The 17,935-nt window shown below is 52.6% G+C and overlaps 1 protein-coding gene across 2 annotated transcripts in view; it reads right to left on the reverse strand.

Moving 5' to 3' along the window:
• Positions 1-17,935, reverse strand: part of Kcnab2 (potassium voltage-gated channel subfamily A regulatory beta subunit 2) — an 88,032-nt gene that overhangs the window by 46,195 nt on the left and 23,902 nt on the right. Inside the window, exons 2-3 of one of the 2 annotated variants that reach the window (XM_036177575.1) lie at positions 2,638-2,766; positions 1,432-1,473 (exon numbers count right to left, since the gene is read on the reverse strand). In XM_036177575.1, the coding sequence (XP_036033468.1) occupies positions 1,432-1,473; positions 2,638-2,714 (119 nt within the window). In that variant the 5' untranslated portion in view covers positions 2,715-2,766. The remainder of the gene's footprint in view (positions 1-1,431; positions 1,474-2,637; positions 2,767-17,935) is intronic. The other variant, XM_036177576.1, reaches the window with a different exon arrangement.

Below are 17,935 nucleotides of genomic sequence, written 5' to 3' on the forward strand. Positions count from 1 at the left end.
GTCACGATCCTGAGGCCATGGGAAGGAAGCGACCATAGGAGGACAGTGCTGACCTGGCATACACAGCCCAAACTTCTGGTGTGACAGAGTACCCACGGCAGGCTTGGAGGGATGGCCCGGCTGTCGAAGGTTAGGCTCACAACCAAAATTATAAGAATACCCCATAGAGGGGTTGGGAATTTAGCTCAGTGGTAGAACACTTGCCTAGCAAGCGCAAGGCCCTGGGTTTGATCCTCAGCTCCGGAAAAAAAAAAAAAAAAATACCCCACAGCACCACCTCTGGGAAGTGCTCACCAGACTGGGATGGTGACCTCTGACCTTACAGGTTAAGATGCCACCACCCTGTTGCCAAGGTGTGCGGGCTGGGCTTCCTGTCGCTCGGGCATCTTACTTCTCAGGCTGGAAAGTCTCCCGGGAAGGGTGTGTTTTCTGGGAGTGTCCTTTGCTTTGCAGGTGAGGGAGAGACAGTCTAGAGGGAGAGGCACAGTGGCCTGAGAGGAGCCTGGGCTTCTTGATGCCACACCCTCATAGGGCACAGTCTTTCGCCAGGCAAGCACCTGGCTTCCAATTCTCCATCAGAGAAGTGTATCTGAGAGATATGGTGACCTCCGACCTCGAACCAGATCACATGGGCACCACATACACCTTATGAAGGTATGAGCCTTCAAAGCACCTGAAAGTGTCACAGGTCATCAGTCCATCCAAGCCCAGATCTGCAGACAGCAGGAAGGACAGCATGGATCCTTCCTCCAGTAATGGAAGCACAGACTCATGGCACAGAAAGTGGCCCATACACTGAAAAATGTCCCTTTTCTTTTTAAACCTCGTATGCTAAGGATGAAACCCTCAGCCTTGTATACACCAGGCAAGTGCTCTACTGCTGAGCCTTGTGCCTCAGTGGTGAGTGAGGTTCTGACTATAGATATGGCTCAGAGAGGAACATAGATCTTAACTCTATTTGGTCAAATCAAAGCAGACTATGAACACATGCAATTAACCCGACCGCATGCTCTTACCAGGGCTCTGTGGTCAGCACTGAGAGACACGGGTAGAGCCTGTCATTAGAAGCAGTGCCAGCCTACATCTTGCCCTGCTTGGGATGGGCACAGCCCTCCCCACCATACCTTGGGCTGGGTGGAGGAGAAGGAGAAGGAAGAGGAGAAGGAGGGAGAAGAGGAGGAGGGAGAGGAGGAGGAGGAGGGAGAGGAGGAAGAGGAGAAGGAAGAGGAGGAGGAGGGAGAGGAGGAGGAGGAGGGAGAGGAAGAGGAGGAGGAGGAGGAGGAGGAGGGAGAGGAGGAGGAGAAGGAGGAGGAGGAGGAGGAGGAGGAGGAGGAGGAGGAGGAGGGAGGGGAAGAGGAGGAGGAGGAGGAGGAGGAGGAGGAGGAGGAGGAGGAGGAGGAGGAGGAGGAAGAGGAGGGAGAGGAGGATTACCTGTAAAACTGGAGTTGTCTTTTGGGACTTCCATACCGAGTACTTCGGATAGCAATGGAGGAGATGGGGAAAGGAGAGACGAGAGTACGCAGTTGGCATTAACCACAGGCAGGTGCAAGCTCAGACTCATCACCACTATCCTGCAGCCCCGACCCGCCAGGCATCTCCATCCCTGACTCCAGGCTAACTGACCAGGCTCTGCCAGATGTACCAGCCAGGAACCAAATGCTCTGCAGCAGTGCCACCCAGTGGCCAGCGAGGCATAGGTCTGGAGCCTGCTCTGGTCATGGAATGGTCCAGAGGTGCTAGGCTTCTTCCCCTCAGTAGACTCTGGGTGAGCGCCTGGATTTTTATTTATTTATTTTTATTTTTTTTTATTGCCAGAGCTGAGGACCGAACTCAGGGCCTTGTGTTTGCTAGGCAAGCACTCTACCACTGAGCTAAATCTCTAACCCCGTGCCTGGGTTTTAATAAGCTTTAGATCATGCTTTACAACATGCTTTAGAATTGCTCCAAAGCACCCTTACAGGATGGCCTGAGACTCTTGCCCCCCCCCCCCCCCCCAGGACAGATACCTCTTCCTGCTGGTTTCACAGGCACTTGCAATGACTCAGGCTCCAGCCATTATCTAGAAAGGTCTGAATTCCCAGAATATCCTGGCTGTTGGGGTCCTATCCAGCCGTGGTCTTTCAGGGTGGTGATACAGGCTTTGGAGTTCTATGATGGGTCCGCAGCCAGCGGCTCTCACCAGTGCCCTCTACAGGGGGCCTGATGTTCAGAAAGGCTGACTCACAGAAGGAGGTCAAGATTGCCCTATGAGATTGCGGGCCTTTGGAAAGTGGGCAGGTGCCAGCTCCCAAATGCCTGTGAACTCCTAAAGAGCCAGGTGGGATACCAGAGTCCACTGAACAGTGACGTGGACAGTAGGAGAAACGGAAGCAGGGGAGGGGCCCCAGGCACTGCTGAGTTGCTCAGGTAGCCCCAGCCGAGAGTGAGGGACCAGAAACAAATCTGTTTTGGAGCAGTGCCATCCAGAAAGTCTCTGTACAAGCTTTGAAAGCCTCCATTCTTTTCCAGGGGACCTGTGTACCTCATGGCTCTGTGAGCCCTGCTTGATTCCCTGGTCTTGATCCAGGGGGAGTGGCTGCCTCAGAGACCCCTCCTCAGAGGAGGGACTGCTCTTGGGAGGAGGCCTGGGTGAGTTACCTGTAGATCATCCCAGGGGAGCCTGTCTGCCGCAGAGAGAGTCGAGCCGGGGACCCCGTGGTTGATTCTGGATACATGGGGCCGGCCTCACTTATCCAGACCAGCTTGCCTTTTCACAGAGGAGAAATTCTGAAAGAAAATGAAAGGGCAAAGGGGTGGTGGTTACAAAGAGACTGGGCAGGTTTGGGCTGTGTGAGCTGCCCATGCCTCCTCAGACGCACTGTCCATGGACTCAAAAGGGCTGCTGTGGAGGATCCCATCCCTTCGCCGCACGTCCCAATCCCACAGCTCACATGAGGCACAAGGGTCTGTGGACTTCTCTGTCCCCTCTCCCATCTTCACCTCCCAGGAACTGATCTTTATACCTTATCTTGCTCCTGACTCTACCCCACAGCTGCTTCCCGTGCTGCCCTGATGTTTAGGAAGTTTGTTTGATGCCCTCAACAACCCCGATCCTGGGATTCCCCTCCACGTGCAGATTCCCTCCACTGAGCATGGCTGGACCAGTGACTCAGTTCTGACCAGGATAATGTAGCTAAGGCGATGGGTGATTTCTGTCCTGCTAGCTGACTCCCCTGCCAGCTCTAATGAAGGAAAGTGCCATGTGGTAGAGGTTCCTGTGGCAGAAGCTGAGGCCTCAACTCAAAGGCCAACCAAGAGGTGACTTCTTAGATGACCCTGGGAGCTTGGATGCTGATTCTTCACCTTCCCATGAATCCCGGCCCTGGCCAGCAGCTCACGGGCCCTAAGCTGCACTTAGCCATACCCTTCTGAACTCCAGACCCTCCAATGCCCTGCTGTAGGAAACACGCTGTTGGAAGCCACTACATCTGTGGTCCTTGTTACAGAGCAGTGGGTAATGATGGCCAGGACCTCCCTTTCTTCCCTCTATTCACCCTCCGGTGATCCATCAGAATCTCCCACTGCTAGCCTGGAGCGCAGCCACCGGCCAGTCATTGAAGCCCTGCTCAGTTTCCTAACTGCTCCAGGATCCCGCTCAGCTCTACTCTCCCTAGGGCATGAACATCTATTTCAAAGGGCACCTTGTCAGGTGGCTCCCCCTTCCCTCCCTGCCCATTGGTTCTCACCTGAGCCCTTTGTTCACAGGCTTGACCACCTGTCCTTCTGCTAACAGGCCACACTCACACCTCTCATTGCCTCCAGGGCCTTTATGTTGACAATTCCTTCACCCAGCTGTCACCTTTGGGGCGCCCTCCCATCCCAGGCTGTTCTAACAATCTGTCTGCAAGCGGGTCTGGTTGTTCCAGCTTATCTGTGGGAAGTTCCAGAAGACCTTGTTAACTGCTATGCCCCTGGCCTCACTAGGGCCCAGATGAAGGTCCCTGATTCAAATTTGTCTTGGGCAAAGTGATACTTGGGACTGGCAGTGATGCCCTGAAACTGGAGGGTGACACTTAGCTAAACAGCTCATTTTGTTTGTTTGTTCAATGTTTCCTTTTCCTTAGAACCAAAGCCTCTTTTGAACACTGTCTAACACTGGCCAGTGTGGCCTGTTGGCGGTCCCGACGAGGTCTCCTCTGAGTTAGGGGCATGAGCACCTGCACAGGTGCCTGTTGGAAACAGGACAGACACCAAAAGCAGTGTGGCGCTGTCATGAGTGATGAGGTTGATGAGGGACCCTGAGGACTTTTATGAAACCTCATTTGGAATGCAATGATGAAACAGAATACAAACTCACTTCAGACCTCAGCAGTGATGTCGCCAGTGCATGGTTGATACCGAGGTCTCCTGGCTCATTATGCAAAAGCTCCTGAGCTGTGATGAAGTGATCCTGAATGCCTTCTGAAGCCCCTCAGTGTCCACTTTTCCCACCAATCACCGTGTGTGTGTGTGTGTGTGTGTGTGTGTGTGTGTGTGTGTGTGTGTGTATACAGAGGCCAGAGGTGTCTTTTCCAATCATGCTCTACCATATTCTTTTGAGATAGTGTCTCTCACTAAACCTGGAGCTCACCAATTGGGCCAGACTAGCTGGCCAGCGAGCCTCTGGGACTCTTGCATTCCAGTGCTGAAGTTAGAGGTGTGCACCACTGCCCCCGGCTTTTCTTTTCTTTCTTTTAAAAGACAGGGTGTCATAATGTTACCCTGACTGACGCTGGTCTTGAATTCACAGACCCACCTGTCTCTGTCTCCCAACTGTTGTATTAAACGCATGCGCAGCACACTAGGTCTTGCACCCAGCTTTTATGTGTGCCTGGGGAACAAATTCCGGTCCTCATACTTGGGAGGTAAGCAAGCTACCAAATGAGCCAGCTCCTCAGCTCTCATCTTTCTCTTTCACAACGTGAGTCCTTCAGGGTCTCTGGTCTTCTGAGGACCCATCGCCCAGGTCTATGCAAGACTGCTTGAAGGTTCTGGAGCAGGATGGGGTTGCAGAACCCCACAGACACGGTCCTTCTGGGGTCTCAAGCTGGCAGGAATTTTGCCTGTGCTGTGCTTCTCCTTAGAGAATGTCTTGTCTCCTGGCACTGGGGACTGTGGGGTTTCAAGGGCAGTCCCGCCTTTAAACCCATTACTGCTCACATTTCCCTCTCTGAGGTGACTCAGATGCACGGGATCCCATCCTCTCACTTGAGTCACTAAAAAGCTGTCATTAAACTCATATGGACACCATGAGTTCCTCAGTGAAGACAACACTGGCTGAGCGATGCTGGAGGCCACCTGTGTGAGCAGTGAGGCTCCCCACTCTGAAGCACCGTGTTTGGTTGAGGGAGGGACAGAGGGGTCATCACCACAGCACAGGGTTCTGCTAAGGATCAGGCACAGGTCTGCCAGAGTACAGCAGTCACCAGGGCCCATCCATGAAGGATGTGTAAACAAAAGTGTCAGTTCACAGGCCATGGGGGGAGGATGGGAGGCAGGGGTCCTCAAAGGCTTGTGGAAAGGACTGTGGCCCTTTCCATACACCACTGTAGCCTGGGCTTTCATGGAGACTAGCTGCAGAGCTATGGCCCTCAGAGATTGTTAATGTACAGAATCCTAGGACAAGCTGTTCGTGTTGGGTAGGGTTCCAGGGATGGGGTAAATGAGAGCCTCTGAATCCTAGGGGTGGATGGGGATAAGACCTGGCATGTTCATTGTTCTTAGGTATCAGTGATGATCTGGACCAGGGACATCAGTTTGGGAAGCCACTGGGTTGGAGGCTAGTTCCTATAGCTGGAGCTGGAGGGCCAAATCCAGCCTGCTACCAATTCTTGTGAATAAAGTTTTATTTAATCATGTCCTATTCATTTGCTGAGGGATGGGGCTGCTTTGGTGCAGGGTTGAGTAGTATCGACAGAGACTAGGCCTAGGAAAGTCTAGAACATTCTCTTACCTGTTACAGAAGTTTGCTGATGCATGCAACTCTTGAGGGGACAACTTCCTAGCTCCTTTCCAGTGGATTCTCTCAGCTCTGACCACTGAGGAAACAAGTCCCCAGGAGCCAGCAGCTCACCCAGACCCACTGGCAGCCTCAACTCTCAGGGCATCTGCCTTCTCTCCTATGGCTCCTGGAAGGAGTGACTAATTTCAGGATCTCATGTAGCCCAGGTTGGCTCTGAATTTCTGACCCTCCTGCTTCCACCTCCAAAAGTTGGGATTACAAGTGTGGTGCCATCACACCTGTTTGTATATGGTGCTGGTCAAAACTCTGGGCCTTGTGCATGCCAAGTAAACATTCTGCCAACTAAGCAACATCCCTAGCCTGATACGAATTCCACCCACCTGGAAAAGAACATCAAAGCAGAGTTTTCTCCTCAACAAGAGGAGTTCTACCCTCAGAGACATTCCTGAGGAGGCTCTCTGCTTGAGGACGGTTCTGGACAGACTCCACTCTTGCTAAGTTTGATGCTGCCTTATGCTGGGCCATGGCAATGTAGCCCTCATCCCCCTTTGCTGCAGATGCTCACGGGTTCTTCTCTGTCCGCTGCAGCTGTGGTTCCTGTCTCTAGACTGCCTGCGTGGCTCTCACCGAGCTCCGACTCTCAGGCTGCTCAGGCTCAGCCTTAAGAGCCCTTTTGTTTCTCTGAACCCTGTTTCTGTCCTGGGGACCAGACGTTGCCTCCACCCTGCAGCCCTGTCTGTGGTCTCCTTTATGCATCTGCTGAGATCTCCTGGCATCTCGGTGAGGTGGCACACCCATGTCAGGCTTGCGTGTCAGAGCCTGAGCTCCTGATCAGCCCCAACGGTGGTCTTGGTTTTTGCATGGCCAGAGGACCAGCTGGCTCACCACCCTTTGTCCAGTGCCTCTCCTTTCCACAGCCAGGCTTCACATCAGCTTCCTTCCTAACTGGTCACCTGAGATCACCTTCATCCCATCTGCAAGCTATTCCACAGGGAGGGGGAGGGCTTCTCCTGGAACACGCTTGGATCAGTCACTCCTGTGCTCACAACTTTAACCCTGCAGCTTCTGTTCTACCCAGAGCAAAAGCCAAATACCAGCTGAGACCTCTGGGCTGCCTGTCGGCTCCTGGGAGACCTCTCGACCTGCTCCCAGGGCCTTTCTGATCTCACCCAGCAAGTGGCCCCCATTCTGCATAGTAACACATGCTCTCCCTGGGTCCCTGAGCTGAGCAGAGCCACCTCCTTCTCAGGACCTCTGTAATCCTCTTCCACTGGAACTTGACCTTTGACTCCAGGGGTCTACCAAGTGCCCAGGCTTACCCTGGCTCTCCCCGCATACCTTAAGCTGCCAATCTTCTCCCTAAGCTCACTCCTTGTTTAGTCCCTTCCTATGTGACTGTTCCCCTAGAATTTGTCACTACTGATATGCCTAAGGCTCACCCACTTTTCTCTTTCCACAAAAGCTCTGCTGGTTCTGTGGAGGCTGAGATGAGGGTTGCCTGGTGCTCCTGTAGTGCCCAACTGTTATTGAAAAAATGGAGACTGTGACTCAGCCCGCGGGAGATACAGCAGGAGGGGTGAGGGCTGGGCAGCCCATGTTATTGAAGGCAGCAAACCCAGCTGTGGGCTATGATGGTGACAGGGTTGGGACACTGCCTGAGGACAGGGGTAGCCTTCTCTAGTCGAAATGTCTGCTGTGTCCAGTGGGGGAGGGGCTCGTAGAACCTGCAGGTGTGGGAATAACTGCTGCCATTGGAGAGGAGTCCCAGGGGTCCACCTTGCAGGGACTCCAAGTTCCCTCTGAGCCAGCAGCCAGTTGACCCCCACCCCACCCCACCCCACCCCAGCCAGACCCACAGCCACAGGGGAGCACTGGCCTCACTGTGAAGACCACTGAATGAGGAATTTGCCTTTTAAAAAAATATCCTGTGGGTCTGGAGCCCAGTCCAGCACCTTTGGAAGGAGGGGGCTTGATGGGATTTCTCACAGCCCTCACCTTGAATTTAGGATGCAAGTCTTGCTGGCAGAGCCCGCCTCTTGGCTCTGCAGCTGTCATTGTCCAATCAGGAGCAACTGCACCTGCTGAGTGGCCAATCCGGATGGAGCTGGGATCCTAATGGGGATGCTGGGAATAGTAGGCTGGTGCAGTATTCTGGCAGTGTTCAGAAGGTAGGTAGAGCTGAGCTAAGTGAGCCCCAAGCACCTTACAACCCTCTCCAGACAGAGGTGGGCTGGATACCGCAGGCTCCCGATGCCCTTTGCAGTTTAGAGGATACTTAGGAGGCAGGCTGGGTGCCCCTAAATCAGTGACTGCCCTGCTGCAATCTGTAGGACAGGCAGAGCTGTGAAGGCACTCCAGACCCCTGACACCCCCCTCCCCCCCCCCACAGTTTGGAGGACAGGCTGTGGAAGTTCACTGACAATGCACCAGTCCTGAAAGGGTTGGGAGGGCTCTGGGTTTGCCACCCAGGCTGAAGGTCAAAGTCTGGGTCCCGTCTGGGTTTACGCACTTTGACCCCCACCTCCATCTGTGTGTGACCTTGAGTGACCTTCTGATTTGCATTTGAGGAATCTGAAGCTAGTGGCTTTACTAAGGCCTGCCCAAATGTCCTTGAGATGGAAATGTCATGAGGCGGGAGGGTGGGGGGCGTAAACAGAAAACCAAACCCTAGCTTAAAAAACACCAGAAGGTGAGGTTGGTGGCAGGTGGCTGAGAAAGATCAGGAGCCAGCACCATTCACGCCACTCACTGGCTTTCTTCTCTCCAAATTGTTTCGATAACTTTCAAACTTCAGAAAGGTTAAAAAATCAGGACAGCAACAAACACCCAAGTCTTCATCCTACTCAGCAAGGCTTACACACTCGCATGCATGCCCTCCTTCTTCTCCTCTCTCCTCCTGCCCATGTGACATACACACAGGACTGTCAAGGCATCTGAAGAAGCTCCAGGACTGAGGGTTGCCCACAATGGCTTCATCACTTGTCTCCCATTAACCTTGTTTCACAATCACAGAACCGAGATGAATCTAAGAGAACGTATCAGCACTCAATACGTAGCTTTTGTCCAAATTCCTGTTATTCTGTAAGTTCTTATTTAGATTTTCAAAAATCCAGCATCCAACTGATGATCTCATATGGCGTCAGATATTTCTGTCTGGTTTCTTTGAACCTAGAAATACCTCATCAAGATTTTAATTGTGTGCGTGTGTGTGTGTGTGTGTGTGTGTGTGTGTGTGTGTGTGTGTATGTATGCATGTGTGTGTCTGCGTTGCTGCGATGGAATCGAGGGCCATTTGCATGCTTTCTAAGTGCTCCACCACTGAGCTACACCCTTGGACAGACCCTGGGAAGGTTGTTTTTCTCTTTTTCCAGTGTTCCAGGGGCTCGTCTTGCTGACCACCCCGGAGGTCTGTGATTTGTCTGACACTGTTTAACTGCCTTTCCTCAACTCTTCACAGCAGACTTCCTCTTCCTCCCACATCCCAGCAGGGAGCAGTTACTCTGCCCACTGTGGGTGCAGCTAGCTCCAGGCAGCATTCACTGTGGTTCCTTTTCCCCTTCATCACCAGCAAGGAACTGTGGGAGAATCACTTGAGGATCTGGGTCCTCTAACTTCTCAGGAGAGACTTTTCTCAACCACCGTTTTCCAGAAAGGCCAAATATGTTGCCGTATTCTGAGTGCAGGGCTGGAAGCTGTGTTCAAATGAAGGAAAATATGAAATGGATGCCTGGGCGTGGAGGCCTGCAAGACCTCAGTGGTCTGACTGAAGGTCTGTGGTTCACTACTCCGGGTCCTGGGGCAAGCTTGGGATTGGCTGGGAGACGTGGGTTTGGCAGTTTTTTTAGGCAAGTTGGACCTGCAGTGTGTGATGCAATGGAAGGGTTAAAACTCCCTAGGTCACAGGACCAAGGGGGAGGGGCTTTGGCTTGGTGCCTCAGTCTTCTTGTGTATAGAATGGGGCCTGGGCTACATGACCTCAAAGTCTCTATTTAAATTTATGAAAAGTGATCATATTATTCTGGGGGTTGATGTAGGTGAGAAACAGCTGTTGAGGGACCCTGTTCTGGCCTCTTAACCACAAGGAGATTAAAGACAGGATCTATGGCCACTAGAGTTGCCCAGGGCTACCAGTCTAGACCAGATGGAAAGAAATGGGAGTGAATGGGCAGTTTAAGGCAGGAAGCCACAGGAGAGGCCATGTCTGGCCACATCTGTACCTGGGAGTTGAGGTCAGGGAGACAAAGGAATAGCGGGTGCTTTCCTGGTTACCCTGGCTGGCTGGGCTGGCACCTGAGGCACAGGAGGAAGGGACAAGGATGAGTCATTGATCCAAATCCCTCCTGTCTCTCAGAGTCTGTCTCCTGGCTGTCGGTGGCAGGCATTCCTTATCCTTCCCTCTAACGCAGTCACATGGCTTGCTTTGCCTAAGGAGGTGAGCAGAGTGATGACGTCCTCATTCTAACCATGGTCAAAGGAGACTTGTCTTTGAACCCTTGCTGTTGCCATGGGGCGCTACCTGGGATACATGTGCCCTGAGACACCTTGCTGCATATGAGTGGGTCACACCCTTCCTCCCAAGGCACACACTTCCATGGCTTGCCACCAGGATCCCTGCACAGCAGGAACATGTCTCAGCCTCCCACTGTCAGTGCAATGGGAAGAGAGATGGGACCATGCTACCCGGGGAGGTGTGTGTGTGCTGTGCGTGTTGTAGGACCTGACACCAGCCTATGCCTGGCACAGGGAGAGCCCTGGCCCATGACCTGGTGTGTTTCTTGGAGAGCTGCCAGCCACAGCTCCTTCAGAACAGTGGTGCCTGGCATGGCCACTGAACCTGCTCACGTCACATGTGCCCCCCGGTAAGGCCTCATGCTCTAGAAGGTCGTTCTCCTGCCCTCAGCCTGGCCACATCATCTTCCTTCTCTCACTGACGATTTTTTTGTCTGATGCTTTTCCTCCCTTTTCTGCTTTCTCAGAAAGAAATTTTTTTATTTTTATTTTTATTTTTTTTAATACAGGGTCTATCTATGTAGCCAGGGCTGTCCTGGAACTGGCTATGTAGACCAGGTTGGCCGGAGATCAGCCTGCCTCTGCCTCCCAAGTGCTGGGATTAAAGGTGTGACCTCTGCCCCCACCACTGAGGCTAGTCTTTGTAATCACAACTAGCCAAGCTCAGAGAGGACCATGCTGCTCACGGCCTCTTGATGGAGTGCATGGGTCTTGGGTCCTCTGTGGCTCCATCCACATTCTGAATTTTCCTGAGAACTCAAAGGCTGCTCCCTGAACTCTTTGGAATATTGACATTATATGTTATCTATTGTCCTGTGACAAAGACCCACAGCTTAAGCCCTGGTGCTTGGGCCACATGGGGGAGAGGCTACTGGAAGGTATGGGTATCAGGAAGGAGCACAGGAGATTGCCTTGAAAGCTATCCCTGCGGCAACATCTCCGTCCATCTCGACCTCTGTCCTTGTGTCCTCTGAGGCCAGTGCAAGTGCCCACTCCATCAAAGCAGGAGCCTGATGTGTGGCCTAGAGACCAGACAGCCCTATGCACAAGGTGATTCTCTATGCACATGGCCGGAAGGGGCAGAGGGGAGTGCCAACTGGGTTTGCTTCAGTCCGGGCCTTTCAGAAACCCTAGCTGGGAGTGAATTGAGCTGACAGAACGTTGCGTATCTTGACTCCAATGTTGGGAATCTCATCACAGCACTCAGACACCTCCTGGGGCAGTGGCCTAGCCACACCTGGAAGGGCCTCCCTGGAGGCCGGGTGCTGGTTTCTGGGTGCTGACGAGGCGCCTCCTCAAGAGACAGGAAGAGGTGTAGCTGCTGGAAACCACACACGCTTGAGTGACACACCCTTCCTCCCTGCTGAGAAGTCAGGGGCCCTGAAGGGAACCCACTCCACTCCTGTGAGCCAGGGGAAGCAGTCTCCCCAAGGCTGGGTTCATTTGGATGTCAGTGCTGCCCACGGGGAACAGACAGAAGGGCCTGGAAGCTGTCAGCATGTTTGAAGGGCCCAGGTTGGGGTCTGAAGTCAACACAGCCCTGCTTCCCACCAGCACCATCTGGACCATGTTGAGATGCAGTATAGGCGTGGGGAGAACACACACACATAGCCCAAGGCCAAGGTCTTGGCCAAGACCTCATGTGTGTGGTACTGAGAGGTTGATATCAACTGGGTGTCTCCCTCAAGCATTCTCCATCTTAGTGTTTGAGACAGGGTCTGTCCTTGAACCTGGAGCTCATTGATCTAGCTAAACTGGCTTGCCAGCAAGCCCCAGGAATTCTCTTGTCTCTGCCTCCCAGTGCTGAGATTATGAGAACACACGGTCATGCTCAACTCTTGACCTGGGTGCTGGGGATCTGAACTCAGGTCCTCATGCTTGCATGGTGAGCCTTTACCAACTGAGCCATCGACCATCACAAAGAAACCTCAGAACTACTGAGGCCTTGGAGGAAGCGGAGGACAGTACAGAAACCTGACAAATGACACTAGGCAGCATGGACGTCACGAGCTTCAGACCACAGCAGATGCATCCGTTCCTGACCACAGAGACAAGGTGGAGATCACCAAATGGAGCATTAGATAACACATCACAGATGCCTCCTCAACATCCTTTAGAAAGGTCTAAAAACTTCAGCTTACTCTCCTCAATGCTACATTCTCCCCTCACAGAAAACAAACCAGCTCCATGAAGACAATTCACAATTAGGCAATGTTTTTCAATGGGGGGGGGGGGAACAAAACAAAACAAAACAAAACAAACAAACAAAAAAAACTAGAGCTAACATGACCCACCGTGTTCAACACAATGTTCACACCCCTTTCCCTGCACGACAGACAACAGACTAGTCACACCCATGTTAACAACGCGCGTCTACAGACTGAGCCTCCCCTGTGCACGGGGACAGATTATGTATGCTGGGTCAGTGGCTAGGGACCTCCAGTCACACCATCCTCCCACTCCTATAGGAGGGCGCAGCGTTCTCAGCCTGGGGGAAACCACCCCGTGGCTGTAGCCTCGATGACATGCATGGGTGTATCTCCTGTCCCCACCCCACCGTACTAGCGTCATTTTCAGAACTCAGAGGGAGCCACAGGATCCTGGCCCAGCGCTCTGTCCCTGTCCCTTCTCTCTCTCCCTTCCTCCCTTCAGTGCACACAAGACACCAGGACCTCTTGCAAACACTGGGAAGCTCACAGCTTCTTCCTCACCCTTCCCCCACTGTGGCCACACCCTGCACCCTAACACTGCTGGGGGTGGGGGAGGGGAAGTACAGGATGAGAAAGCCTGGTAGGGGAGGGCAGAAACCTTGGGCCCCAGGGAGCTCCCTGTCAACACCGGCTTTGCTTCTGGCATGGAAACACATGTCTTGCTTAGGGCTGCATTATAGGGAAGAGCTTTGAGATGTCTCCCACCAAACCTTGTAGTCCTCCTGTAGGAGGGCCTGGGGAGCCAGGAAGGGACAGGGACTCATCACACCCCTTGTCAAGATAGAAGACCAGGATAGAGCAGATGGACAGGCTTTTCCAGGAGTCACTGGGGGCTGCTCAGCAGCTGGCACTTACACCCTGTGAAGGAACAGAGGCACCCTGCAGAGCCCTTGATGATCTCCTAGTGGTCCCCCTGTCACCCTAGGGATGAAAGCAGAAGCCCATGGGGAGCTGTCAGTCAGGTCTCTCCACTGAATGCTCGCTGTGCCTGACCAACTGTCTGAGCAGTGGTTAGGCCTGTGTGTACTCAGTTGCTGTGGGTCCTGGAAGATCAGACAGGAAGCCACATGGGGCCACAAGGAGCCCGGAAGGTATCTGGATATTCAGTAGCTCCACGGTCTTCTCAGGGAGCCAGAACTGCCACATACCAGAAAGAAAGCCTGCCCTGGAAAGCACATCCCCAAAGCACCCTGGGTACCTGCTGTGGACTGGGACCTGTAGAGGACCTGGGACCTGTAGAGGAGATCATGCTCCGAGTGTCGGGTGGAGTCACTGTCGGCTGAGTCACTGTCTGCTGAACAGCATGCCACCAGGGACCACAGGCCCAACGGGAAGTTGGTGCAGCGAGCTCCAGGGACCTGTGTGTGGCCACTGCACAGTCGGAGACTAACAAGTCATGGCCCCCAAGGGACGCCAGGGCGTGGCCTCTGGTGGGAAGGCCCAGCCACCCCTGGTGTGCGGACAGTGTGGCTGCCTCAGGGACAGCAGTTGGGGGAACAGACAGTCACAGTGGAGTAGAAGCATCCTTTGTGTTTTTGCTACAGGGCCCCTCCAGAAGAGGGAGCCTCTTTCTCAAGGTGGGAAGGGGCTAGCTCCTAGTGAGTCCTGGTAATGTTAAAGATAGCCTTTGACCGGAGCCAGCTTTGTAGGAAGCCCTGCTCAGCTGCCATCTATCTGCTCTTCCCCACACCCTGGAAAGGTTCCGTTAACTACCTCCCCTTCTACAGATGATGCCCAGAGGGCCCAGAGGCTCAGGCACATGGCTGACTTTGGGCTGTGGTCAGAGGTTTCTGTCTGTCCTACAAGGAACCGGCTGATTTGGAAGTGCAGACCAGAGTGTCCTGGGAAGGATGGTTTACAGGGGAGCCTCCTGCTGTGGGGAGGCTTCCTGCTGCCTGGTGGTCCCTCATACATCTGTCAGGACAGCTCCATCAGGCTCCCTGAAACCAGGGGAGATCTCAAACTCTTTGGTTGGAGGCAAGGAAAGGAATGGCTGGGAACTTTCCATCTCCCACTATGCCTGTCACCTGCACAGGACTGAATCAGCAGCCTCAGAACCACAGAAGGGAGGTGGTTCTCGTCTTCCCCATGAGTGCCAGGCTCTGCATGGGAAGAAGGGTGCCATTGAGTGACCCCAAAAATAGATGGAGAGATAGATGGGAGGATGAGGGGAAAGAAAGACACTTTGAGGGCTGGAGAGATGGCTCAGAAGTTAAGAGCACCGACTGCTCTTCCAGAGGTCCTGAGTTCAATTCCCAGCAACCACATGGTAGCTCACAGCCATCTGTAATGAGGTCTGGCGCCCTCTTCTGTATGCATAATAAATAAATAAATCTTAAAAAATGTACCTCAAAAAAAAAAAGAAAAAAAAAAGACACTTTGAGTGTTCTGTGAGAAAGCCAAGGTGTCGGGAGATGAACAAGAGGGAGAGGAAGGAAGCGGGGGAGGGAGGGAGAGAGGCTCCTCACACGGAACCCCTCGCTGCACTGTACTTTACAGACTGTTAAAGCCCACGAACATTAAATAGCGCTCAAGGACACTCAGCAAATCAAGGAAAAGTGGGACTGGGCCCATGTCAGGCTCTGTCATCCACACAGCACCTTTCCCTGTCCCCACATGGGCCTCTGACTTTGGACAGTTGACCCTTACAGTGTGTACAGGTACAGCTATCCTCTTGTTCCCAGTATGGAAGACATCTACAAACATGGCTTTACCCAGGGCTGACGTAACTCATGGTGGCAAAGACCAGCTCTCAGGAGCAACAGATGAAGTTGAGTATCACAGACACCCAGGCCCCACCAGCTGTTCAGCTCTGCAGACACCCACGAAGAGGGAGGAAATACCTGCTAAAGACACGGCCAATGAGGGGTCAGTGTCCAGACTAGAACTCTTAAGCACAGATGGCCACATGGAAAGATGCTGAGCAACACCCATACATCAGGAAATAAATCAAACCATGAGGAGCTACTGCCTCACCTCCACCAGGATGGCTGCCACCAGAAGCCAGAGAGAACAGGGGAGAGAGATGCCAGGACACAGGAGCCATGTCCACTGCCACTGAATGGACATTTAATCTCTGTAGAAAACAGCCTAGAGGTCCCTCAGAAACATAAAATGCAACTGCCCACGGCCCCACATCTGGTACTTTTGTCCTTTGGATGAGAAATGCCCTCATCGGCATATGTGTTTGAACTCCTGGTCTCCAGTTGGTAGAGCTGTTGGGAATCTGTAGAAGCTTTTGGAGGTGGTGCCTTTCTAGAGGGGGAGTCACCAGGGTTGGGCTTTAAAGATTTACATCTCAGCTCTACTTCCTGTCCACGCTCTGCTTCCCAAGTGAGGATGCAATGTGACCTGCCAGCTTCTGCTCTTGTTATCTTTCCTTCCTGCCTGCCATGACATCTTCCTGTGAGAGACTGGATCCCCCTAGACTGGGAGCCCAAAGAAGACCCCTAAGTTGCTCTTGTCAGAGTACTTTATATAGCCAGGAGAAGACACACGTCAAAGAATTGAAACCAGTGCCTTAAAGAAGTGTCTGTACACCCGTGTTCCTGAGAGCCTCAGTCAGGTGGAAGTGGATGAATGATCATAGGATACGTCAAATGTGGTCTACCTGAAGAACAGAACGCTGCTTCCTTGAAAAAGAAAGAAAATTCACCACACGAGGACTGTAAGCCAGCCATGAAACGATACTGTGAGTCCATGAACAGGACATACTTAGAGACAGGAGTGGGGTTGTAAGGAGGGTGCTGTTGCGTGGCAAGGAGGCACAGAGATGGATCGTGGTGGCGGCTTTGCTACAGGATGAAGGTACTGACCACCACTGAGCCATACTTTACAATGACGAGCTTTGTGACATGTCTTTTACAAGCACACTTCACCTACTCAACAAACATTTATATAGTCACACAACTCAGCAACTTTGTCTGCTGACAGGACCAGCCTATTACCTTACTTCCCAAATTACCTCCCAGGTGGGAAGGCCTGGGACACAGCCTGCAGCTGAGTCCTGGTATGTGGCTTCTAGAAAGATCTGTTCCTGATGGCAGGGGACATTCTTGGTATGGCTGCACACTAGGTCCTGCTGTAACTTTCAGCAGCATGAGATGATGTTGGGGTATCCCAGCTGGGCCAAGCTTGGGAGGTGGCATGCACAGGCTGAGGGTCCATATGTTACAGTAGACTGTCCCAAGTCATGAGTGTCCTGCTGATCTCGGAATCACCAAAACTCTTTTGCTAACTAACATCATCACAGTGGTTCTCCTGTGTTCTAGTTTGGTTTCTGTGATAAATGCCATGACCAAAAGCAACTTGGGGCGGAAAGGGTTTATTTCATCTTAAAACTCCCTAGCCACAGCCAATCACTGAGGGAAGTCAAAGGAAGAATTCAAGCAGAGAAACCATGGAGGAACTGCTGATCAGCATGCTCCTCTGGCCTGCTCAGCTACCTTTCTTATCTAGCCCAGACCCACCTGCCTAGGGATGGCGCCACCTACAGTAGGGGCCACGCCTACATCAATTAGTGATCAAGAAAGCACCCCACACATATAACTACAGGCCAACATGATGGAGGCAGTTCCTTAGATGAGGTCCTGTCTTCCCAGCTTGTCAAACTGACAACCAAGACAAGCCATCCCACTCTGGGTTTTGACATTTTTTTTTTTAAAGGAGAAATAGCAAATTAACCTGATTTGATGTAACTTACATTCTTCTGGGCCAGCACAGTGAGGGGGAACATCTGAAAACGTCCAAGAGAACCAGGCTCCTGTGACATGTCTCCCCTAGCCTGAGGTGCTAGGGTCCAGCACAGAGCTCTGGGGATGCAGTTTCCTAAGCACGGTCCCCGCACTGGTGAGTACCAACATCTCCTGTCCCAGAAGACCCTAAGCAGATTACTCCACTGCACAACAGAAATTATGACAAAGGCCCTTCTGTGTGTCCATTTCAAATGGCTTCTCTATGCCTAAACCTGTCAGGCCTGCTTGTGTCCCTGGAGAAAAATGACAAATTGGATCCCTCTGCTACGTGACATTTCTTTCCTACATCTAAGGCCATCTGGCATTGCTCTTCCCATCCTGTTCTCGAGAGTAAGCTGTGGGCTTCTGATCCTCCTGACAAGTGTCTGCCACAGGCTAACCCACTTCTTTTGGACGGATGCTCTGTAACATGCTTTGTGGGGGCTGATACACCAAAGCCTTCCCAAACCTTAAAGGCAGGCCCGGCGCCCAGGCATACTTGC

This window comes from Onychomys torridus, chromosome 2 (assembly GCF_903995425.1).
Source record: "Onychomys torridus chromosome 2, mOncTor1.1, whole genome shotgun sequence".
Lineage (NCBI taxonomy): Eukaryota > Metazoa > Chordata > Mammalia > Rodentia > Cricetidae > Onychomys > Onychomys torridus.